This window comes from Stegostoma tigrinum, chromosome 11 (genome assembly GCF_030684315.1).
Source record: "Stegostoma tigrinum isolate sSteTig4 chromosome 11, sSteTig4.hap1, whole genome shotgun sequence".
Taxonomy (NCBI): domain Eukaryota; kingdom Metazoa; phylum Chordata; class Chondrichthyes; order Orectolobiformes; family Stegostomatidae; genus Stegostoma; species Stegostoma tigrinum.
The window spans coordinates 83,462,011-83,487,207 of record NC_081364.1 but is presented as its reverse complement, the minus strand read 5'-3'; the positions used below and the strand labels follow the sequence as shown (position 1 = coordinate 83,487,207).

The following is a 25,197-nucleotide window of genomic DNA, read 5'->3' as shown; positions in this document are numbered from 1 at the left end:
TGCAACCTGAATGGCCAGTTGACAAGCTTGGACGTTTGGCAATATTCGTGTTCAGCATGAAACCAACAGTGGGGAAGTGTCGACATTGAGATCTGTTGAACCAACAGAGGGCCAGGCTGCCATTGTGTTCTGTCAACCTGCCTTGGTGCGAGAAGTAGACATGATGCAGGGCCGCTATACTGATGCCCAGCCTGTCTAGCCTGTGGGCCACCAGGGCTGAGCATCTGTAGCAGTGACTATTGCCAGCAGAGCCGTGCATTGATGGTGTGCGTGGAGCCAACAGTCGGAGTTGGGTGGAGATAACTGGTGATTTTAAATCTAACCTACAAATAGGAAGCAGATGACTGAAAATTCGAGGGTTTTGATCTGTCTGAATAGCCAATGTGCCCTTGTGCATCAATGTGAGTATTATGTAGCCAGTCGTTGACAATATAGCATGCAGTTTTAATGTACAATTGCAAACTAGCAGGACGAATGTACCCATGGATGGACAAATCTTGTTTGTCGTTCATTGCTTAAAACATGGCATGACTGACACCTTTAACCTTTGTTTCCTTTTTATTTTTGATCGGGATCTTTTTCGGAAACTTGTGCCCAGCCAATGTTTAGGGTCCATCTGGTCTCAACGAGGGAAGGAAGCAAAACAGCATCTGGTATCAACCGTCCAGGCCACCATTACACAGTTCAATAATGTTACAAAATGTGTCACCAGCACCATATTAAGACCTCAACAGCTGAAACCACGGCACACGGCTAAAATCATTGAGAAATGGGTTGATGTTGCCCAGGTACACTATTCATTATTGGTTTTTAGCCTTTGTGACATGTTAAAGTCCACAGTGCATGAAACAACCATGGTGGAAGAGAGCAAGCCATGAACACTATGTGTTGATATGTCCAAGGTTTGAAAGCCTCTTGAATTGGCGAGCAGAATACTTTTCTGAATAAGAGTTGAATGCTTCATGGAAAATCCTAGCATTCATAATTTCTGTAGTGCTGGCTGCTAATAGTTCTTGCCTCAGTTTACAGTTGCATTGAAATATTAATGTATTTTTTCTAATCAAAAATATTTATGTGGATAAAAAAGGCAAACTGATTTCAGATTTTTACTGGCCCTTCAAAAATGAAGTTAGTTATTGGGCATTACATAGTGTTATTTGCCTCCCTTCCAAGCTGTAGTCAGTTTACGAAACAGTGTACATTTTATTCCCAATGTTCTGCATTCTGTGTGCCCACATGATGGCCCTCCAGTAACTTGCCTGGTTGTCTGTTTCTTATGTGTTTGCCAAAGGAATTTGTCTCAGCATGTTAGTCAGCAATCGGGACAAGAGTGAGGAAGGGCTGTCAGATCTGATGCCAGGTTTGTACTTGTCGCCAACATGTGGCATTCCCACTCGTATATTTGGAAAGGATCAGGATAGGAACCGAGTAATTAACTAATTAAGTAAAGGAAGTAATTGATTCTTACTGATTTTATAATCCAAAATTGCACTGGATTTTGCAACAAAACTGTACTTTCAATGTATTTTCCCGTATACACGTGACAACAAAATATTCATTCATTCGTAAGGTTTGAAATGAAAGTTCACAATAATTCTGTTGCCAGCTAATTTAGAGAAGTCTGGTTTGGGTCTTGGCAACACTGCCTGCATCAGTTTTGACTCGTTTAGAGTCTTGAGGCATTAATGGGACCTTGATGGGGATTTGAAAGTCTGTCTCCAGTTTTACAATATGGAGCAGTTCAACCGAATGTAGGTTGACTCCCAGTAGTAGACATGGATGAAAGAGTTGCTGACATATACACTGGTGCTATCAAAGGCTATTCTGAAGAGGAATCACCACCTTACTTTGATCACTTGGCTGACTTTTCTAGTTCTGATTTTGCGTTTTTACAATAGTTGGCAAGGAGTGGCTTCCATGTTGAAGTGCCCTCCGTTACTTCCATTTTACTGCAGCAGCTTTATTTCCCTGAAGCCGGAAGACTCTGGGCTGGAGAACCTACCTGCTGGCCTTAATCAGATAAGGCTCTTATGATTATGCCAATTGACGCACCTTCAAAGAAATCCCAAATGGTGTGATCACCCTGCCCCTCCCTGGCCTTCCTCCCCAAGCAGAAGTGGCTTTGAGACCTGATAACAAACACTCGCAGGCTTCCTCCTCATCTCCACCACACCCCAAAGTACACATTTGGGAGGTTTGATTTGATCCAGTTTTCTCCCTGCCTCCAACAGGTTGGCGGGGGGGGGGGGGTGGAAACAGATGAAGGACATTCAGCTGCTAATCTAGGTAAGATTAGTTAACTCAGTATCAATAACGTAGTGATTCATAAAAGTAGACCCAATTTCCTGATTTGTCTGTTTTCCCTCGAATGAGTATCTCACGTGACTGGTCCTGCCCTCCTATTCTGTCAGATAATACAACCTATCATTCATTTATGAGCTAAATGTGATGGATATAACAAAGATGATTACCCCGCGTCCAGCCCCCTACCTTCGCTACTTCTACCACTCAGATGTCCATGTCTCAATCCTACTCATTTTAAGCTCCCCTTTGGTGTCAGTAATCATATCTAATCAGTCACAGGCTGTCAGCAAGTGAACTGAAAAGGTTGTCTCAGAGGGATACAAAACTAATATCAAGGTTTGAGTTGCCAAGAATCATGGAATTCTTTCCCTCAAAAAGTTTGTTTGTTAATGCTGTTATTTTCTCAGCTAACATTTTTCTGATAGAACCTTTTTAAAAAGTCTGAGGCGTTGGGTAATGGGGAGTCACTGCTTTTTCCACAGAACTCACGGCTTTTTTACTCTGACAGGAATGTAGGACTTTGCAGAATTTCTCGTCAGTGCATGCAATTACCACGGCATTGCAATCGAATAGTGTGTTCAATTTGAAGAAGACTTGGGCAGCCGTGTCAAAGTAAGTCATTGTTCAGAAAGAGCCTTCTAATATTTATTTAATAAATATGAGGTAGGAAATTGCAGGTTTGACCTCCAGGTTTACTTGCACAAGTGATCTTCACACGCTCGGTGCATTAACAGGATTACCAGAGGCACTACAGTGCAATCCTAACAATTGGCTAATTGGCAGAATCTTTCATTCTTTCACGAAGGAGCGAAGAGTTAATTTGTTTAAGTGGAAAAAGAAAACTGTTTGGCAACTTGAAATATTTAACTATCGTGTTCCAAAACTGATCTGCTGTTGGATGTAACGTAACACAGTTTCCTGTGGATATGCTGTGATGGGGTGATATAAGGCGGAGGTTTGTATGGGATGCTAAAATACAAAGACAACAATTATTTTAATCTCCCAAGAAAGCACTCTATAACACTTTGAAGTGCACACCTGTAGTTTATGTTCGTGTGCCTCAGACCATTTGATCATGGTTGTTTTTTGTAGGCAGCTTGGGAATGAAATCTCTCTTGCTGCAATGAGATTCACGAAAACGACTGCACTCAAGAGCTTTTGCGGCACAATGGCAGTATCCCCATCCCTGGGTTGAAACAATCAGGGTTCAAGTTCTACCTGCCCCAGAGATTGCCAAAACATTTCTGAACAATTTGGTGAAAATACCTGTACTTATTGTAAAAATGCTTCACTGCCGTTCACTCTCTGTATTACTTGCTCATTTGTCAGATTCCGTATCAGCTGTTTGTTATCTTGACTCTATTCTGTCAAGAGTAATTTGTCTCATTCTCTTGACTAGGAGCAGTAAGATAACATTTGAAGACCTTTCAAACAATGAAGAAGATAACTTTATTGCAAGTAGAGAGCTGCTGATGGAGGTAAGGTGTTGCACTTGGCCCAGTGTGACTATATTCAGGGCATGATCAATAGTTTCTAGTAAAATATCTGCAATGAACTCAGTTGGTGACTGAATGCATACAGATTCTGTCAATCAATACTGCAACAGGAGTATATGTATTGCAATCCAGGTGGTCTGGCTTGGCTCAAGTCTTCCAAGATTGTTTTGTCATGATTCTTATAATTGCTGATGATATTGGAGTTAACATTTTAATCGACATCTAATTTGGTTATATTGCAGTGATGCAGCCTTCATAGATTATCTTTCTCAGTGTTCATTATCTTGGAAATTTGAACTGAAGCAATGTCTATGATGCAATGATGCAGCCTTCATAGATTACCTTTCTCAGTGTTCATTATCTTGGAAATTTGAACTGAAGCAATGTCTAAAGTGCGATATGTGCCAATTTCTTTATCTTTTGCTTTGTACACTTCAAGGGCCTTGTAATTAATAAAAGCCAAGGCAAAACACTAAGAGATTTAACTGGTTCTCATAAGTGTTTTTTGCTCAATTACCATGTCTTCCTTTTATTGTTCTCTGCAGTAAGAACTATTTGCTGCGTAGGAATGGAGAGATATTCATATCTCTTTGTTCAGTATTTCAGACATCAACTATCTAGTTTCAACTAGCTTGGACGAAAACTGACAAGTTTCTAGCCATTCCTCCTCACTCCTTTTATCGTGCTCTTTGTCCACTCATTTTGCTCCTGAATTTGACAAAATAACAAAATAATTGGTCAGATATAAATATTTTGGTGCCACTTTACCAAACTAGTTGTCCAGCTCAGAAAATAGTCAACGTTTTCTTATTCTCTAAATCATTCTTAGATGGAATTGAAACACTTTTAAGCTGGTATTTGAAGAGGGAGAAATGCAGTAATCATGCTAGCATGTTGTCAGTTTGACAGACACTCCATTTTTCAAACTGCTCAATGTTCTAGTTGCAGTGAACGATCTTTTTACATTGCTTTCCAGATGTTTGCCCCAGAATTTCTACTGCCCTGCTGTCACACTTTGTTTATTGTGTGTTGTGATTGGTGCACTGTACAGAATTTCAACATATTTTTCTGATCTAGATTGAATCTAAAAGTAGGTTTGCTTTTATAATCAAAAATGTGTGCTCTGCATGATGATTGTTTTTGTGGTGCAAAATTCTGTAAGTATACAGGGGAAAATGTGAGTTCATGATTGGACAGTTGTATAACTTCCATAAAGCTTTCTCCCAGATTATGCAGTGAATTACAGTGCATGGTTTGCGAATCTTTCAGCATCTTACACAAATGTGCTTTGGCAGTGGTGCAGGGCACCGTAATAGTTCTTGCTGTGTGTACATTAATGTTCAAGACACAAAAGCTCCAAGTGTGAACAGCAGGTTCACAGATGACACAAGAATTGGAGCGGTAGTAAGTAGCAAAATGCCTTCGTTTTGAGGCACACATTGTTCCAGCTGTGGCTCAACTAATGTTATTTACAGTTCCATCATTACCCCTTTGCTGTTATATTCAGGCAAGTATCCAATATTTTACCAACTTATCCACAGGTCCTCCTGCCTTCAAGAATATGTTTATGCACACACCAAAGTCCTTCTGATCCTCTGTCATCCAGACCCAAAACATCAACTTTCCTGCTCCTCTGAAGCTGCCTGGCCTGCTGTGTTCATCCAGCTCCACACCTTATTATCTCATTGAACATATATTCTCCTGACCTATTAGACCCCCAAAATGCTTCACCTCACACATTTCTGGATTGAATTCTATTTGCCTCTGTTCAAGCCTTCTAACCAGCCCATATGTGTAACCCGAGAGACTAAGGCTTTTTGCTGTTTACAACCGTCCAATTCTTGTGTCATCTGTGAACCGGCTGTTCATACTTGGAGCTTTCGTGTCTTCAACATTAATGTACGCACAGTAAGAACTATTACTGTACCCTGTGGTATGCTGCTGGATGAAAGCATCAAGTTACCGAAAAGCCCTTCAAAAATCACATTTACTTCCTGCCACAAACCCAATTTTGGCTCCAATTTGCCAATTCGATGTATCTCCTAGGCTCTTAGGTTCTGAACCAACCCACCATCTGAGACCATTAAATTATTTCTTCGGGTAAGAGAGGTGTGTAATGAAAAGACATTGAGAAGAATTATATTCTTGAGTTTAGAAAAAAATGACGTTTAAACTTGTTGAGACAAAGTTTTGGAGATCTGGTGAGGTAAATTGTTTTTATCTTCAAGCGAAATTGCACATTACGTAGAAAATTTCCAATCTCCAAATGATGAGGTTACACAAATATTGAGTTTGGTTTCCAGTTCACAGATGAGGGATCAAACGTTGAACTTGCCTGGCCTTTATAGATCTAACTTTGCATTCCACTGTATAACTGTCTAAAATTTTGAGTCCTAAATTTTGATTCTAAATAGATTTAGTTGTATGATCAAGGGAATAAATAAGACATGGAGTAGTAATTTTGAGAAATAGGACAATGAGTTCACAATGGATTAAACAAATTCACCTCTCTTTTTGTAGGATATCGTTCAGGGAATTGTGCCGTACCTGGGAACTTTCTTGACAGAATTTTCAGCGCTGGATTCGGCTTTCCCGAATTACCATTCAGTAAGTCTCTCTTACAAGATTTGGATTCCTTATTTGCTGATGAGCGCTATTATTATGGTTTCATTGCAAGCTGCTTGTAGATGAGAATCAAAGCAATAAAAAAATGAATGAGTTTGATTAATAATCCCAATCAGAATAATTTGATGCTTTGTGCTGTGAATCAAACAACTTGTAAACAAAGGAACATGCAAATCACTTTGCAGTTAATTGAATACGGGTTTAGTTTTTCAAAAGGTTGGATAAATTGCACATCATTTTTATTCTGTACAGGTAAATTGGTTACCTGGATGTCACTGCCTATTGAGCAGTTGAACAGCTGAGAATGTCTTCAGCTTGGTACTGATCTACTTGACTGGAGCAAAGGGCTCTATGTAGCGGCCAAGATATGACCTGGTGGTATGACAGATCATTTGTGATTGGCCTTTGACGATATACTAAAATGGAACCAAGTTTACAGAGCTTGTATTTTACTTCTGATCTTTTAAATTTCATAATCTTGTAGTACTGTTTGACCTTTGTACATTTGAATTAATTTTCTTTGTCCTTGTCTATCTCTTACAGAATGGCTTGATCAACTTTGACAAGAGACAAAAAGTTAGTACTGAAAATTGCACTGTACAAAATGTTTGGAATTGTATGAAAGGGGAAAAGCATGCTTTTCAATCTTGTGCTGCTTTATTTGCTTGATGGGGGTGTAGGGGGAGTCCCCAACAGCATCCTAAATGTATATGGTCACTAATAAATCCAATAAAGAATTAAGGAGATGCTTTGTTGCTCAGAGCAGCCAGAATGCAGAAGCTGCTGCTACCAGGACTCGTTGAGAGGATGAGCACAGATGTATTTGAGAGAAAGTTAGATGTCAGAAAGGACACAACGGCATATTTAGAGTTTGAAGCAAGGTGGGAGAGGTGTATAGATCAGCATGGAGCAGTTCAGTCAAATAGCCTGCTTTTGCGCTGCTAATGTGCTGCAATTTACCTTTGAACAGTCACAGCCATGTACAGGATTTGCTAGGCGTTATGTGAATGAAGATGTTGTTCAAATAATCTTAGTGTCATGGAAGTTATTTCATTATTGAAGACACTGGATAAACAATCTCTCCATATTAGTATTTTCCTTCATATGAAAGGCATCATTTCGTCATGGGATGTCAGAAATTGAGGGAGTGCACCTGTTTGGATTTTCACTGACTGGGCAGTATGTTTTGCTCCGTATCTCTGAATTTGGTAATACCAAATTCTCAAACATCCCTGTTGTCATGGCTACTGTTGAGGGTATCATCAAATCCCTATAGTGTGGAAACAGACCATGCAGCCCAACAAGTTCATAGGGCCACTCTGAAGAGGGTCCCACCCAGACCCATTCCCCATGTCTAACTCACTGAAGCTAAATATCCCTGGGCACTACGGGCAATTTAGCATGGGCAATCCACCTAACATCTTTGGACCTTGGGAGGAAACCAGAGCACCCAGAGGAAACCCACTCAGATTCTATTTTCACCTTGTACTGCAACATTCAGCAGGCAACCTGACAATATGAATTTGAGAGGAATTTGACCTTATGGCAAACAATGAATTCTTGCTTACAGAGCTGTAACTTGAGGTCCCTATGAATAGAATTGGTTCCGATCAGAATCAGCTGATGCTGAATTTGCCAAACTGGGCCATGTGATGTAAAATCAGCTGGGTGGCAAAATAGGCATCCAACGCTGTGTGACTCCAATTCACCAGCTCGGAATGCAATCTGTCAAATGGCCCGCCATTTGTCGTGGCTGATGTGGATGTAGCGAAGTGTTTCTTTTCACTGACCTGTTGAAAACTGGCTGGCACTTTACAACTTGGCAGTAACATGTTGTCAGCGTTTGACTTAGAAAGGTCTGCCCCTTTTTACATGTCAAATTGTGACAAGATTCAACCAAGAAGCCACTGTGGTTGAAAGAAAATAGTCCAGTAACTTCGAGCTGCTCATGGTCCATTCAATTTCATGGTGGTGCAACCTTGAAAAATTAACTCAACATTTTCACCGTCTGTCTTGGTATCAGTTACTATAGATCAGCCACTTATTTTGTACTTGGCAGACTTCCTTTTGCTTGGATGAATGATCTTTCATAACATTTCTTGTCTTCACCCTCAATCAGCTTATGGTTCTTAAGTGAATCTTTTTTAAAAATAATCCATCTTTGAAGCACTGTTTTGGGAATTAGTGTCCTGAAACCATCCAGGATAATCTGTACAGAAATTTATCCTTGAAAAGTCACATTTGTGTCATTTATTTCCAAAGCAGAAATATTTTTGTGACATGATGTACTGTGCACTTTGAATAAAGTTATTGATGCTGTTCAAAATACCATGGACTCGGATTTAGCAGGAACAATTATAGCAGTTTAAACTTGCCTTAACAGCTCATTATTTATTTATGTTCTTTCAGGAATATGAAATAATTTTGGGTATCAAATCCCTGCAGTTTGCTTGCTCATCATACACCCTTCGTCCAAACGAGAATTTTCTAGACTTGTTCTTTATGCAACAATACTTAAGTGAGGATAGCGAGTACGTAACTGGTATTGTAGGAGTGTGCAGGTAAAACAGTTAAGGGTTGTGTGTGAAATCTTCTCTAGTTATAATTGCTGTTTAATGCTAGTGAGCTGCCAGATTGTTTATTGTCTTCCTTTTCCTTGGTTTCAAAGTTTTGACAATGAATTCTGACCTATGAGGATAAAGTCAGTTGCTCAATGAATCAATTCTGTTGTGTTGCATCAAAATGCGTTTCATTGGTATATAATAGTGCAGAGTATACTACCACTAAGCCAATGATTGCAGGAAAATGCAAAAAACTTGATGAGTGACCAATTTTAGCAACATGTCCAAGAGCTCCTATTGTGAGTGCATCTACAAATCCAGATGTAAATTGTACCAGTTTTGAGAAATGTTTCATTTCCTTCCAATTTCTTTTCAAATACATAATCCTATTACTAACATAAAATTAACAATAACCCTACACAATTGGTCAGCATTTTAAAGTATCTTTCAATGGTTGCCTAAAAACATCATTCCCTCATCTCAAAATAGCCACAGTATATTTTTAATAATGCAACCAAAAATAATCTCCAACTGAAAAAAAACCACTTTGCCATTGCTGGACCAGAGTTGATGAAGGAACCAGATTATAGATCACTGAAACTAATTTTTTGTTTTGACAGAGCAGGCTTTGTAATAATTACATTTTTTGAAAACAGTTGGCTTCTTCATAAATTGGTGGGCAGAAGTAATTATTTAAAATGTACCTGTTGTATCAATTTACATTCCTGCTTTGAAAAACAAAGCTCACGATTAAGCCCATCCTCAGGCTACGGATGACCATGTGCAGCAAGCACCTGGCATTATCGTCAATTCAATCAGTGGCACAGTCAGTATTGGGCCAACTTCAAACATGGTATTTATTGTAACAGTAATTACAAAATGTTACCAAAATTCAGTTTCCATGGATCATAAGTTATATTTAAAGTTCTTTTGGACGTCTGGGATAGTATGGTTGATTTTCGGACAGATTGTCTGAAAATATCAGCAACAGAAAGTCTGGTCAAGAGATATACTCCTTCATTTTACTATCTCCGAGATGTGGCATGTGCTGTTTTAGTCACCTGAAGTGACTGATTCATGACCACCCTTCATTGCTTGACATTGCCTGTACATTCACATGACAGTGTGGATGAGGCCCGGAGAAACTCCTGTATAACTTTACATCCTATTGTATCACCTTCGGCACTGGAAGTTTGATTCTCATGTTTTCCAGTTGACTTTTTTCAAGCCCAGTCCTTGTTAATTTTTTCTGTACCTGCTGTAGAAGTTCGAGCATTTTGTTCAATTCCACGTGTTCTGCAAAAAGAGGGGGTTATCGTCTTGGTAAAAAATTACCCAAAGGAATCGCAGATGCTGGGAATCAAAAACACAAAGAGAAATTGCTGAAAAAATTCAGCGGGTCTGGCAGCATCTGTGAAAAGAAAGCAGAGTTTTCTTTCAGGTCTGGTGACATTTCTTCAGAACTCTTATTGTCTTGATCTCCTGTTCAAAAAGCAGAAAAGATCGATGTGCCTACAGTGAGAACTTTTGTCGCTCATTAGTCAAAGTAATGTTCAGTGTTCTCCTGCCTGAAAACACGTGCCTTTTGCAAACAAAATTATCATTCATGCAATTTCAATTCTATGTAAATGATTGATTTTGCCATTAATAATAAAAATATTGAACAAAGGCATCTGATTCTTTTTAAATGAATCTTGTCTGAAAATGTTTATCTGCCACCCTGCAGCTCCTCTGAACTCGAGAAACCGCCAAAGCCCAAAAAGAGTGTGTTTAAACGCCTCAGCTGGTAAGTATCCCATGTTAAGCACCGCAAATATCTCATTATTTCCTTTATTACCTGGATGAATGGACAGAAAGATAAGTACATCTGTTCCTTGACAAATAGAGACATCTGATGTGTGGTCATTATTGCTTCATTGGAGTGAGATTTTTTAGTAACTGGTTGAGTAATTTGAGACGATGCAAGGAGTAGTGCTGTTATTCTCACCTTGTGCATGTGTCTCGTGTAGACTGATTGATAGAGATTCTTTGCTATGACCATGATTGTAGAATGTGGACCTGTGATGAGCTTGGTATTGCCTAGCGATTCTCATTTATCCACTGAGAAGTTTCTGCACCATGGCTAAATTTCGCCGGAATAAATTTGTTTGAGAGACAAGTAAGCCAAAAAGGTGTTACAGTGAATTAAATTTGCATATTTGTGGGCCTGCATAATGAAAACTAGCAAGGTTTAACAATTTTGAGTGAAAAATCAGATTTGTGTTCCACTTTGTGGGTCAGCAGGCAGCAGAAATATCTTCTGTTGAAAAATTATCAGCCGTGCTTCTCACATTTGAAGCTCCACCTCAAAATTTCTATCTCAGTGGAGTCAAGTTAGGTAAAGGGGAAGCACAACGAGATCTAGGTGTTCTTGTACGTCAGACAATGAAAGCAAGCATGTAGGTACAGCAGGCAGTGAAGAAAGCTAATAGCATGCTGGCCTTCATCACAAGAGGAATTGAGTATAAGAGCAAAGAGGTCCTTCTGCAGCTGTACAGGGCCCTGGTGAGACCGCACCTGGAGTATTGTGTGCAGTTTTGGTCTCCCAATTTGAGGAAGGACATTCTGGCTATTGAGGGAGTGCAGCGTAGGTTCACAAGATCAATTCCCGGAATGGCGGGACTATCATACGTTGAAAGATTGGAGCGACTGGACTTGTGTACACTTGAGTTTAGAAGGATGAGAGGGGATCTGATTGAGACGTATAAGATTATTAAGGGATTGGACACTGTGGAGGCGGGAAGCATGTTTCCGCTGATGGGTGTTTCCAGGACCAGAGGACATAGTTTAAAAATAAGGGGAAGGCCATTTAGAACAGAGTTGAGGAAAAACTTCTTCACCCAGAGAGTGGTGGATATATGGAATGCCCTGCCCCAGAAGGCAGTGGAGGCCACCTCTCTGGATGCTTTCAAGAAAGAGATAGACAGAGCTCTTAAAGATAGTGAAATCAAGGGTTATGGGGATAAGGCAGGAACAGGATATTGATTGTGGATGATCAGCCATGATCATAATGAATGGTGGTGCTGGCTCAAAGGGCCGAATGGCCGACTCGAGCACCTATTGTCTATTGTCTATAAAACTCAAATATATTTCCATGTGGAAGTTGACATGAAAGTATGTGTTTGTTGTCGTGCATACATGTGTAAAGACTTCAAAGTTGTTTTTGGTAATTTTTCCTGAGTTGGGGATATTATCTTATATTTCTGTTCAATAGGTAAGGACTGACCAGAACTCAGCAAAGTCAGATTTTTCCCCCACCTACCCAAATAGAGTTTCAGAGAAAAAACCGTGCCTTGTTGCTGTGTTGTGCCTTGCAGTGATCTGGAGTGTGACATGTGATTATTGTTATATAGAAACCAAGAAAGAGAAGGGAAACACTTATTCACTTCCTGGGATATCTTCTCTTTACATGAGTGTGGATGTTACATGGATGTGATTTAGGCTTCCGTGGTTTAATTGTGATTCTCGAAGTGCAGGCATTCAACATTGCAGCATTAGTGTGCAATCTCACATTTCAGCAGCCATCTGCTCTTGCTCCCTGTACTATTTAATGCCTAATATACCAACAATCAGGATTTTCAGTGTGGGAATTTTTTATCATGCCATCTGCTGTACTTCTTTTGGGAGTTTTGGAAAATTTTCTATGTTAATCATGCAATATAAATGCAAATTGCTGGATAGAAATCCTAACGTTTGCAGTACCAATATACTGAAGGCCACATTCAGAGTTCACTGTCGTACCTTACAAAGTGTTGTGCACAGTTTTCTATCAATTATCAATGGTGTTATTTTGTTTTACGTTTTATTTTTAATAAACTGCAGCTTTCAGGAAGAAATTATATACACATTAGCATGTGGCCAGGTTGGGGGAAATTTTCCACCCTGTGGGTATTCAAATCCACATTTTGCCTTTCATAAGATTGAGGTTGATAGCAGGTTGAATAACATTGCAAAAAGCCCAGATTCTTGTGCCATTCAAATATGCAAACATTATAACCTATTCATATACTCCCTAACTATTCGGCAATGTAACAATGTTCAATACTAGTAATGCGAGCTCTCGGTATGAGTGTGCCACTATTAATTTCTCACAGGTCAAATGTGGCACACATCAAACTCCTGGTACTCTCATCATCAATATACCTTCATTCTAGTTTAATTTTTTTGACAGTTTGTCTAGAATGCAATGACATTTCCATATTTTTGTTGTGTCCCCTTTCCCTTGTGCAGCCTGTTTTCAAGGAGTGGTGTTAAAGTACACAGCGCTCCAACTAAAAGCTCTGAGCAGCGAGCAACCCTTCAGAATGAGGATTCGGACGACAGCATTACCGAAGCCAGCATTTTATCCGATTCCAGCCACTTGGAAATGGAAGAGCCGAGCACTTCGCAAAAAGCGTCAGAAAAGGTGAGACAGTGAGGCACTCATCACGTAAAATATGTTGTTCTCGGAGACTCTGGTTTGTCTAATAATGTCCAGACACTTTTTTTCTTCTTTCTTTCCTTCCTTTCTTCTGCCTTCCTGCCGTCTATTATCCTGACTACACTTTGGCAGTCAAGAGGATACAAGGGTACTCAGTGATACCGTCCCAGCCACTGGAGCTGGATGGCTGCCTAGCCAATCTCCTTCGCCTTTCTTTTAAGAGCTATTAGCCGAATAGCCATTTTGATGTTTCAGCCAGACTGAAATCCTTAACGTGAATGCCGTTCCACCAAGCATCTTCATAACTGGCTGCTGCCAGCAATTTTCCATCCCAGGTCCCACTTGCCAAAGTTGGGTCACTTGCTTTCAGAACGAAGGCAAGACAGCTGTGCCTCTCCCATCAAAATTCAACCTTTGTGCTGGTTACTGAAGCATTTGATTCCAGAAAAGATATTATTCGTTCACAAAGTGAGAGCTGATTTTTTTGGTTTTTTTTTCGTTGTGCTGTTGGCTTTGTTTTGCTTAGATATTTTATATGATTTTATACTAATAGCCAAAATATTTCATCTTTAATTGTTCACAGCATCTTTAATTTCTACACAGTAAATTTTAGTGCATGGGGTACATCTGTTGCAGCTTGAAGCGCCCAGTCCACAAAAACAGTATTTAGAGTATGTTGGACAGGTCTTGATCCAGCAATTGCAACAAAGTAATGCAAGTCTCTGCATGGAGTCCTCGTGACTGCACGTTTTGTTTTTCATCAATATTCGGGCTTTGAGCTGTTGATTAGTACGTTCTCTGCTGAAGACCATTGTATCTTGGGAGATTATCAAAATTGTGTTATGGTTATTGTTTATAGAATATGTCTAGGACTTGTCCCAGGGATATTTTCATAATGTATTTCTCTAAGAATTGGGCTAAGTATTATTAGGTCACATTTGGGTGTTTTGGAGTGGTATTTTTTTGTTTCAAAATACCCTCTTCCTTTTTATGGATTCTCCTGTTTAGTGTTGTGACTTCCTGTCTATTAATCATAAACTGAGAGCTGCAGTGACTTGGATGATTTCACTTCTGGTTTCTTTAGTTCTCTGCTGTATGTGGTTTGCTGTTGCTGTCTGTCTTTCTTTCTGCCAGTGGTGCTGTGCCGCACACATTCTGACCTGCACAATGCACTGGTTGGCCCATTCGCAGTCACCCACACTTCATAAATGTGTTTTAACTTCAAACAGTGTAGTTGGATTCAAGATTTCTGTGCATAGCAGGGTGAAGTGGGCAAATAAATATTTATGTAGGCATGTTCACATACTGAGTGCAAACTGAAACCCCAAAGGGTTTATCTGACAAACCTCGAATTGAAGCACCAGTTTACATGGTCAAGTGAAATGACCACAATGTTATTGTGCTGAAGGAAACTAATTAGTAATTTATGGGCATGCTAAGTACTGAATTGTTGACGTTGACTGAACAGCTAGTAAACACAAACGGGAGTATAATTCCTCAGAAGTGTTCGAGAGTGGTAGAGGAAAGAACTGCAAGTAAAATATTTCACAAGACAGCAACGACCCAGAATTCATGTACAACATCATGTTCTTGCAATTAAGCTGTCCTGCGCAGAATGCCTTCACCTTTGTGGGCAGCAGGACAGCATATTTTGTGTAATAATAAATATAACTGGAAAGGGGGAAGTTTCTAATATGCAACAATTGACAAACGTCTTCTTAAACAAAATAATTATTCCACAGTCATTAAAATCCGTGGATACTGCCTCCTCTGGAGGTTTATCCAACAGTGGTGCACCTGCAAAAACAAATTACGACATAGCCAAGTCTCGTAGGCGTGCGGGTTTGGGCAGCTGCTGGTGTGCAACACGTCAGAGGGACAACCGCCAGAATGAGAAAAGCTGCCTCATCCGAGTCAGATTAAAGGAGGACAGAGCACAAGAATTCAAAACGATTTTGGTAAGTCCCTGGACTGGTTGCTCTCGTCATGCTCGGTCCAAATAATTGCCATTGCTTTCTGTCAGTATCGCAAGAGGATTTTTTTATCCCAATTATTTGTTGCCATGCAGTCATATTCAGTGTGCATTTTCCACATTGCTGAAGTCTTTTTTGGTCAATAGGAGTGCTTTGACCATCATTTTGATCCTGTTTTGTAATGCACTAGCAATGTTTAGGTTTTAGGCCTGAACACATTTTCCTTGCATTTCTCCTTTAAGTGTACATGGCAAGGTGCAGCACTCTGTTGCCCCATTTTGGGGACTGGCTGATAACTATTGAAGAGGAAAAATCACAAATTAATGTGCGTCATTAACTGTACAATAAATCAGCAAGGAGGTACCAGATCTTCAGTTAGCTGACCACAGGCACTTTGGTCCATCTGTCAACGAATCGAGTAATATTAGCAGAGCCATTGAATATTTCTTTCCTGACTTTGGCTCATGTGAAATTTAAAAGCCTGGTGCATGGAAGAAAGCACATCAAAAATGGGATAGAGAAGAGTGCAATCCAAAATAGAATAATTACCTGCTGGCGAGTTCAGGAAAGCCAAAGGAATGTTGGCCAAATTGGAAAGCACATCGATTGTTTTGTTTGATCATTTATTTTCCTTCAAAGGATCAGTCATACTCTTTGACTGTGGCTCCACAGATGTCAGGGTAATGTGTGAGAAATTGCTTCTGGTACTTAAATATTGTTAAACAAACAGTGCCTCTTTACTCTGGTAAAGAGAATATTTGTTAGCTTGTAAGTGAGTTGGAGATGGGGCAGAACCAGCCTAAGATCTGAGGTAGAATTTGGATAAGCAAATGGCAAACAGGCTATTTAAATTGGACATCTATGAAACACAGAAAACTAAATTCTCAACCAAAATGACGAAAATGTCTCCTGATGAAAGTGCAACAAATTTTTGCCAACAAACACAGTCATGAGAGGCCAACTAGAGAATTGTGGAATGTTATTACAAAGCAAAAAAAAAACTTTGGCTGATTGTGTCTGTGCTAAATCTCAATAATAAGGAGCTAAATTTGCCACCCACCTCCCCCACCACCACCACCACCACCACCATTGCCCTTTTTACCCCTGCCCTGCAAATTTTGCTCCATGTAATTATTCAGTCGTCTTATGAATATAATTTAATCTGCTTTAACCACCTATTCGGATATTGTGGTTGGAAAAAGCAGAATTCTTTTTTTTTGCTTTTGCTCCCCACCAATGACCTTAGATTTTGTCCTTGGTACATAGTGTCAGAAGGACCAGTAAACAGTTTCCACCATTTACTTTAGATAGCCTGAGCAAATGACTGTTCTTCATGATTCTGTATTCTCATCCTGACCCAATTTTGTGTCCATACCGCCACTGCCCGTTTCATTCCACAGGCTTCCATTTTGCTTGCACACTTGTGTGTCACTTCATCAAACATAGAAAATCCAGTGTATTACCAACTAATCACTAAAATCATTGATTAATCATTTACAGTGTGAGCGTACTGAGTGGGAAAGGTATTGGTTATTCAAAAAAGATCACTTCAGGGGATGTTAGTTAATGTAAAATAACAAGGTGTAGAGCTGGATGAACACAGCAGGCCAAGCAGCGTCAGAGGAGCAGGAAGGCTGATGTTTCGGGCCTAGACCCTTCTTCAGAAAAATAATGTAGTTAATGTAATCTCTAATTGTGTAATATTTGACTCTGCCACTTACAGAATTGTAGAGACATACGGAACAAAATATCCCTCCAAACTTTTCCTATTTATGTACTTATCCAAATGTCATTTAAACATTGTAATTGTGCCTACATCTGCCATTTCTTCAGGAAGTTACTTCCACAACTTCTGTTATATTTTTCAGATTTGTTGTTCATTAATATATTAATTATGGTCTTTGCTTTTGAGTGCATGGCAAAAGTAATTTTTTTAGCCATGAACTATAATGCAATTAAAGCAGAATTAAGTTTGAGTCTACTCAACCAGAAAACGTTGCAGTTCTCCAGAAGAAACAGCAAATTTTCTAGTTTATTTCAATTTCCAGGTCATTGCTCAAACTTGAGTTGAGAAAAGTAATCTCCAAATTTAACATAGAATTCAACAAAAGCAGACAATTGCCCAAAATGTGTCTTTTCAATGTCCTGCCTATCAAATATTATTCCTGCACAGTTTAAATTGATTGAATATTATTTTTTTGCACTGTCTTTGAATCGCAAATTGCTAAATGTCCCAAACTGTGAAAACAATTTTATGAATCATTTTATACGAATAAGCACAGCATTAGGAAATGTCAGACTTCATAAACAACATTGAGCCATTTGCTGTAATGACAATAAATGTTAAAAGCAGGCAAATGGGATGGGGGTTTTGGGTGGGAGGGGTTGGAATTGGCTTATTTAAATTATGAATTTCGTAACGAGTTACTTGCTTCAAACTGACTGTATAGGTAAACTTGAGCATTGGGCTCTGTTTCCAATCAAATTCCAACCTTTACTGTTCACAGTTTATGCGTTATGGAGCATCGACAGCAGGTTTAACAACAACTGTCCTTCCAGTTATTATTTTGTTAATGTAACTTTTACAGATTTTGGTGTAATGTTCCGATTAGTCTTCTGGGTGAAAGCAGCTGTGTTGAGAAGCCCTTTGGAAATTGAGGCTTTACATTGTGTGCGTGTGTGCGTGTGTGGTGTGTGCGTGTGTGCGTGTGTGTGTGTGTGTGTGTGTGTGTGTGTGTGTGTGTCTAATGCATTAATGAAAAGTGAATATTGCTTTAATTAGGTGACTAATCAAGATCGGGTTTCCGAAATCTTCCACAAAGCCATGACCGTGCTCAAATTTGAACCCGAGCGTCCTCAGGACTTTGATCTCGCACAGATCATTGAATCAAATAAAGGTGAGCAGTGGAAATTGCTTCAATTTAAGTTAGAGATAATGGGAACTGTAGATGCTGGAGAATCCAAGATAATAAAGTGTGAAGCTGGATGAACAAGGCAGGCCAAGCAGCATCTCAGGAGCACAAGTGCTGACGTTTCGGGCCTAGACCCTTCATCAGAGACGGGGATGGGGTGAGGGTTCTGGAATAAATAGGGAGAGGGGGGAGGCGGACCGAAGATGGAAAGAAAAGAAGATAGGTGGAGAGGAGAGTATAGGTAGGGAGGGGATAGGTCAGTCCAGGGAAGACGTACAGGTCAAGGAGGTGATATGAGGTTAGTAGGTAGGAAATGGAGGTGCGGCTTGGGGTGGGAGGAAGGGATGGGTGAGAGGAAGAACAGGTTAGGGAGGCAGAGACAGGCTGGGCTCGTTTTGGGATGCAGTGGGGGAGGGGAAGAGCTGTACTGGTTGTGTGATGCAGTGGGGGGATGGGACGAACTGGGCTGGTTTTGGGATGCGGTGGGGGAAGGGGAGATTTTGAAGCAGGTGAAGTCCACATTGATACCATTGGACTGCAGGGTTCCCAAGCGGGATATGAGTTGCTGTTCCTGCAACCTTCGGGTGGTATACTGTATCCATTGTACCCGGTGTGGCTCCCTCTACATTGGGGAAACCAAGCGGAGGCTTGGGGACCACTTTGCAGAACACCTCCGCTCGGTTCGCAATAAACAACTGCACCTCCCAGTCGCGAACCATTTCAACTCCCCCTCCCATTCTTTAAATGACATGTCCATCATAGGCCTCCTGCAGTGCCACAATGATGCCACCTGAAGGTTGCAGGAACAGCAACTCATATTCCGCTTGGGAACCCTGCAGCCCAATGGTATCAATGTGGACTTCACCAGCTTCAAAATCTCCCCTTCCCCCACCGCATCCCAAAACCAGCCCAGTTTGTCCCCTACCCCCACTGCATCACAAAACCAGCCCAGCTCTTCCCCTCCCTCCACTGCATCCCAATACCAGCCCAGCCTGTCTCAGCCATCCCTTCCTCCCACCCCAAGCCACACCTCCATTTCCTACCTACTAACTTTATCCCACCTCCTTGACCTGTCCGTCTTCCCTGGACTGACCTATCCCCTCCCTACCTGCCCACCTATACTCTCCTCTCCCCCGTCTTCTTTTCTCTCCATCTTCAGTCCGCCTCCCCCCGCTCCCTATTTATTCCAGAACCTTTACCGCATCCCCCTCTCTGATGAAGGGTCGAGGCCCAAAACGTCAGCTTTTGTGCTCCTGAGATGCTGCTGGGCCTGCTGTGTTCATCCAGCTTCACACTCTGTTATCTTCAATTTAAGTTAAATCAGTTTCTGAATGGCATAACCACTGTAAGGGAATTGATATTTTCTTCTGATTTCACCAAAAAGCTGAAGATATCTAAATTTGTAGAATTGAACATACCCAACTGTGTTCAGCAGGATTCAACTCTGAGGAATATAAAGCCAATAAACAACTAATATCTGCACCTAATAAAAACAAATTATTCCATCTGATTCCCCAAAGCCAAATCAGAGCAAAGAACCGCAAATGCTGGAAATCAGAAACTGCTGGAAAAGCACAGCAGGTGTCACAGCACTTGTAGAGAGAAATCAGGGTTAGTGTTTCGAGTCCAGTAGCCCTTTTTCAAAGCTACTCAAATATTGAGTGAAAAATGCACATAGGAGTTGTTTGTGGCATTAAATCCTGAATTACTCACATTGCTTTGTTCATTCTTATTTTAACTGGTTATTCCAAAATAACTGTTTTCTGTTGCTGAAATTAATCAGTTCTTCCCCTCTTTTGGCCTGTGGCTGAGAGACCAGAAATATGGGTGGGGTCGCTGCTGCCAAGTTGCTAATCTGTAGCAACCCTCCCCCCACAATTTCCTGGTGAAAAGTAGAAATGAGGACTCATGGGTTTAATTCTGCTGTGGTTTAAAACGTGCCATCCAGGCTGTGTTGAGCAGAATGCCTGATGAAAATGAAAGGTCCCAATGCCTCTGCAGCATGCTATCCCTCTCAGTTTTCACAGAAAAGAAAAATCAATCCCCTGGATGCAAGCCTCACTGACAAAGCTGGAATATATTCTGCATCCATCATAGCCCTCAGAAAATGGTCATAGGCTGTGTCACTAACTCGTGTTTGATTCAGGTGCCCTCGGTGGTGTTAGTTCCAAGAGTCCAATCTAATGCTGAAGGAGAGGATAGCTTTTCTCAGAGTTTTCGCATTGATCACACTGCACCTTTTTGTGTTTGATGCTGGTATCCAGCAGAAGTGACATGTAGCTGCTGGGTCATTCGTGAATCAATTGGGGTTTTGCATTGTTCTGTAGTAAGAAAAATCTGACATCTTTACCTGGGCTACTGTATGCTGACTCTTCACAGCCTCATATGTGGCCGAATAAAGCCACTCAATTGTACAAACTGTCATGAAGAAGGCATGTGCCATTGGACAGCGAGGGGTTTGAAATGGATTTTATTCTTGGCCAACAATGCTCATCCTGAGAATGGGTCTCAGGTATAATGGTTTTCAGTTATTGAGTTTACCTAAGGATGGTATAACTCCAAGATTTTCTCTTGTGTTTTGTAATATATTCTGAATCCTTGCAGTACATTCGTTCTGTTCCTCCCAGCCATTGATATTTCCATATCCAGGAAGCAGTTGGACCTGGTCACAATCAATATGATGAAAACACGTCTGAATAATAATATGCTTTCCCTCTGCTTTTTCAGTGCTCATACTTCCGGCCCATGCCATCCTGTATTACGCAATGAACAAGGAAGTGAGTCACGACTTCATCCTGAGATTCACCGAAAGAAGATCTTCATGTCTATGCAAGTTTTAGCTGTAAGGAACATAATGTTTCATGAGACTCTATTGGATCTAAAATCTCTGCTCAGTATCAAAAACCCTGCAATATATGAATAAATTACTTTGGCAGTTTTCTACTTTAAATTATTGGACAATTTGGAGAGAGTGACTTGACTTCAGACAATTACTTAACATTAACTTTTGAGTCCAGTGCTTGTTTGTGCTTTTCAAACATCTTGCACATCAGCTATTTTTTCTGGAAGGCTGGAATATTGAACCCTGCCACCTGTCTTCTATGAACATCACAGTCATGTTTCAATTGGTTGGATGAGAAAAGGAATCTTTTATGTATCAATCTTGTTGACCAATTGTGTTTGAAGTTGCCTGGTTTCCTCAATGGTTGTTTGGTTAAAAAGCAAACCAGCCATTTGTTCAGCCAATGGCAGGATGATGAATACTTCAACTGAAGTGTTTGGTTTGGCCTTTAAACTCTTCAGCACTCCACTCCTGCCTTCAATATTTTTATTTCTCCTGTGGTTTAAACTAATTTGGAGAGAATGCCATTGATATGCCTTCAACAAAGGGCAACTACAAGAAATAATAGAGTTGTTTATTACTACCAGTGATATTGCACTTGTTTGAGACCTTAACTGTTTTTACTTAATGTTCAATTTTACAGAAATTTAATATAAAATTATTATACGGGCTACGTAGCGAGACCAAGTGTGTGAGAGTGAGATTATGTGAGTGAGATTGTGAGAGTACGAGTCAGACCATGTGTGTGAGTGAGTGCCAAGTCAGTGAGAGTGAGTGAAACTGTGTGTGAGTGAGTGTGTGAGACTGTGGGAAATCAGAGTGAGACAGTATGCATTAGTGAGACCGTCTGAGTGCGAGTCAGAGTGAGCTGATGTGTAAGAGTGAGACTGTGTGAAGTTAGAGTAAGACCGTGTGTGAGTCAGACTGAATGACAGTCAGTGTGAGACTGTGTGAGTGATACTGTGAGTGCGTGTGAGAGAGTAGGACTGTATGAAGTCAGTGAGACTGTGAGTGAAAGCATGTGCGTGAGTGGGACCATATGTGTGAGTGAGACTGTGAGAGAGAGAGTCAGAGTTAGATAAGAGAGAGGGCGAGTAGGAATTTGTATGTGAATGAGACCATGCATTTGTGAGAGTGAGACCATGTGTGTGACTAAGAATGTGTGTGTGAGTGAGAGAGTCTGAGTGGGGCTGTGTGTGGGTGGGGCTGTGTGTGGTTGGGACTCTGAATAAGATTGTGTGAGAATGTATGAGTGAGAGAGCATGTGTAATTGAGTGAGTTTGAACAAGACCATGTGTGAGTGAGATTGTGAACTCAGAGTGAGATTGTGTATGAGTGAGACTATGTGAGTGTGAGAGGCAATGTGCGTGAGACTGAAATTGTGGGAAGTCAGGCAATACTGTGTGTGTGAACCTCAGGGTGAGACTGCCTGCGAGTGAGACTGCGCACTCAAAATGAGACTGACTACGGTGTCAGAGACAGCCTGTGTGATTGAGACTGAGTTGGTGTGTGAGTCAAGATTGAGCATGTGTGTGATTGAGCCTGAGTTTGTGCGTGTGACACAGTGAGTGAGTGTCTGTATGGGAGTGAGTCAAACTACGTGTGTGAGACTGTGTGAAGTGAGAATGAGACTGTGCAAAGTCAGTATGGGACTGTATGTGTGAGACTGAGACCATGTGTGAGTGAAAAAGTCAGAGTGAGGCTGTGTGTGAGACTGATGTGTGTGCGTGAGACTGTGAGGTTGTGAGTAAAACTGCAAAATCAGCGTGACACTGTATGAGTGAGAGTGTCTGAGATTGTGCTTGTGATACTGTGTGAGACTGAGTGTGAATGAGACTGTGTGAGAGTGTGTCGGAAGTGAGTCAGTCCATGTCTGTGAATGAGTCAATTATTTGTGAGTGAAACTGAGTGTGAGTGAGGCTGCGTGAAGTGTGAGTCAGACTGACTGAGTGTGTGTGAGTGACTATAACAGGCTGAGTGAGAAATTGTGTGTGTAAGTGTGAGACTGCGAATGAAACTGTCAGAGTGTAAGAGTGAGGGAGTGTGTGTATGAGTGGATATATCTTTAAAAAGCATACCATCTCAGGGAAAAACAAAACTAACAAACTAACCATTTATCCAGAACGTGAGGTGGGATGATGAGTACTTCAGCCGGACTGTTTGGCTCGGCCTTTAAAGTCTCCAGCCAACCTTTTGTTTCCAGTGGTTTTAACTAATTCTGGATTAAAAACCCACTGAAATGTTTTTAACTGACTGCAAATGCAAGAAATAACAGCATTGTTTATTCTTGCCAGTGGTATCGCACTTGTTTGAGACTTTAATTAATGCTCAGCTTTATAATGAATTTATTTTGAATTGTTATATTGTGAGATGTGCGCGCATGTGTAAGAGAATATATATTTGTAAAGTGCAAACTGTTCTGGTGATAAAAGGTATTTAAAAGATGCACAGGGGACCAGATCACCTCAGACATGAATACTGTAATACACTTGTTGTTCCCAGTTTATCTGCTCATGTTCCATTACTCAGATCTGTCATTGTTTCAAGTGGGTCTCATTGGTTAACAGCCTAATCTGAAACTCACTCATTGACCTTTTCATCTTCATGCAATCACATCTCACATGCAGGACAGCGTTGGTTATGTATATTCACTTTTCAAATGGATCCAAAACAATAATCCATTCAAAGTAGCAAAATATCAGGAATTTTTAACAATATTTGAGACTCTGTTAAATTCACAGTTGCACTATGTGTAAATTAACACCAGGAACAACAAGCACTTTAACATTTCTGGCATTCCTTTCTTCCACAGGCAATGTTCGAACCTCCTTCCCGATGTGAATAAGTGAGCTCTGGTGAGGAAGGGCTTTAGAGAGCTCACTGCCCTGATTTTTGAGAGGTTGTATGTATTTTATTTCCTTCTCCTCCTGCAAATCGCTTGGTGCTCGATATAGGATTCACTAATTCGACATTTACACATAACCACTTTAAAACTAAAATGGTTCAACATCGAGGCTTTGCCAACAATACCAGCCACAGATAAAAGAGGAAATCATCTGAGTTCTTTGTCTAAGTTTCGTTTCTAAAAATAGTGTTCAGTAAATGTTTTTGATGTTCTTACATTTGTTTTAAATTAAAAAACTTAAATTGCTATCTTTTGTTTCATTCTTTTGAAGTAGAAGACAAATTCTGGGCTGATGGAGTATACTTCATATCTAATTAGTGCTGCCTCACTAAATATAAGCTCCTATCAGCAATTTGTGTTGAGAGCTCACCTCCACGAACCAGGTATCTGGGGCAATTGACAGCCATAATCCTAGAGAGCAAGGCAGGTACCTTGTCACCACGCAGGAAATCTCCACTGGGGGTTAGCTGATGGAGAAACTGGTTGAACAAGTAATGGCTCTGCCAGGATTGGAACACTTTGTTTGCAATATGTGGGAAAGGTGCCTCCATTAAACATGGCCTCTGATATCCGTCTACTCACTTGCATCACTGACCCCATGCCATTTGTAAAATGCAAGCTTCAGTGCAAAGGCCACATTGCCTTGATGCACTTTCAAAGAGTTTCTGTGCAAGACTGTTGTATAATGGTGTTTGCAGTGACTGTCACATCAGTGCTGTGGGGCAACTCGTGCTGGCACAAGCATTGGTGGTACAGATAGAAGAGTTAGCTCCAGGAATAGCGAGTGTACTGTTGTAGTTTTCCTCATCTTTGGATTCTGGGGAAGTATCTGGAAAACTGCCAATGTGACACCCCTATTCAAAAAGAGAGGGAGGCAAAAGGCAGGTAACTTTAGGCCAAGCATTTAACGTTGAAAACGTGTTGGGATCAATCATTAAGGAAATAATAACAGTGCATTTGGAAAGCAATAACCTAATTAAACAGAGTCATCATGACTCCATGAAAGAGAAATCATGTCTGACTATTAGTTTTGTGAAGAATGCTGAACCAGAGCAGTTAGGGGGGAACCAGTACATGTGTTATATTTGGAATTCGAGCAGGCGTTCATCAAGGTACCTCA

At 40.6% G+C, this 25,197-nt stretch overlaps 2 protein-coding genes across 4 annotated transcripts; both read left to right on the top strand.

The window, feature by feature from the left end:
• The first annotated feature begins 345 nt into the window (after nt 1–345).
• LOC132210173 (ral guanine nucleotide dissociation stimulator-like 1) lies at nt 346–13,356 on the top strand. 3 transcript variants are annotated; one of them, XM_059649594.1, is made up of 9 exons: nt 346–401; nt 599–788; nt 2,813–2,916; nt 3,704–3,782; nt 6,321–6,407; nt 6,969–7,001; nt 10,251–10,503; nt 10,713–10,772; nt 13,256–13,356. In XM_059649594.1, the coding sequence occupies exons 1-7, from the start codon at nt 382–384 to the stop codon at nt 10,311–10,313; spliced, it is 576 nt and encodes a 191-aa protein (XP_059505577.1). In that variant the 5' UTR covers nt 346–381; the 3' UTR covers nt 10,314–10,503; nt 10,713–10,772; nt 13,256–13,356. The 3 variants fall into 3 exon arrangements, with proteins under 3 accessions (XP_059505577.1, XP_059505575.1, XP_059505576.1); XM_059649592.1 differs by lacking the exon at nt 346–401 and having other exon boundaries at nt 464–788; nt 10,251–10,427; XM_059649593.1 differs by lacking the exons at nt 346–401; nt 10,251–10,503 and having other exon boundaries at nt 464–788.
• A 34-nt stretch (nt 13,357–13,390) lies between these two features.
• LOC132210239 (ral guanine nucleotide dissociation stimulator-like) lies at nt 13,391–24,265 on the top strand. The gene is made up of 5 exons (XM_059649661.1): nt 13,391–13,430; nt 15,188–15,403; nt 18,201–18,315; nt 21,058–21,172; nt 23,985–24,265. The coding sequence occupies exons 1-4, from the start codon at nt 13,392–13,394 to the stop codon at nt 21,168–21,170; spliced, it is 483 nt and encodes a 160-aa protein (XP_059505644.1). The 5' UTR covers nt 13,391; the 3' UTR covers nt 21,171–21,172; nt 23,985–24,265.
• Nucleotides 24,266–25,197: the final 932 nt, after the last annotated feature.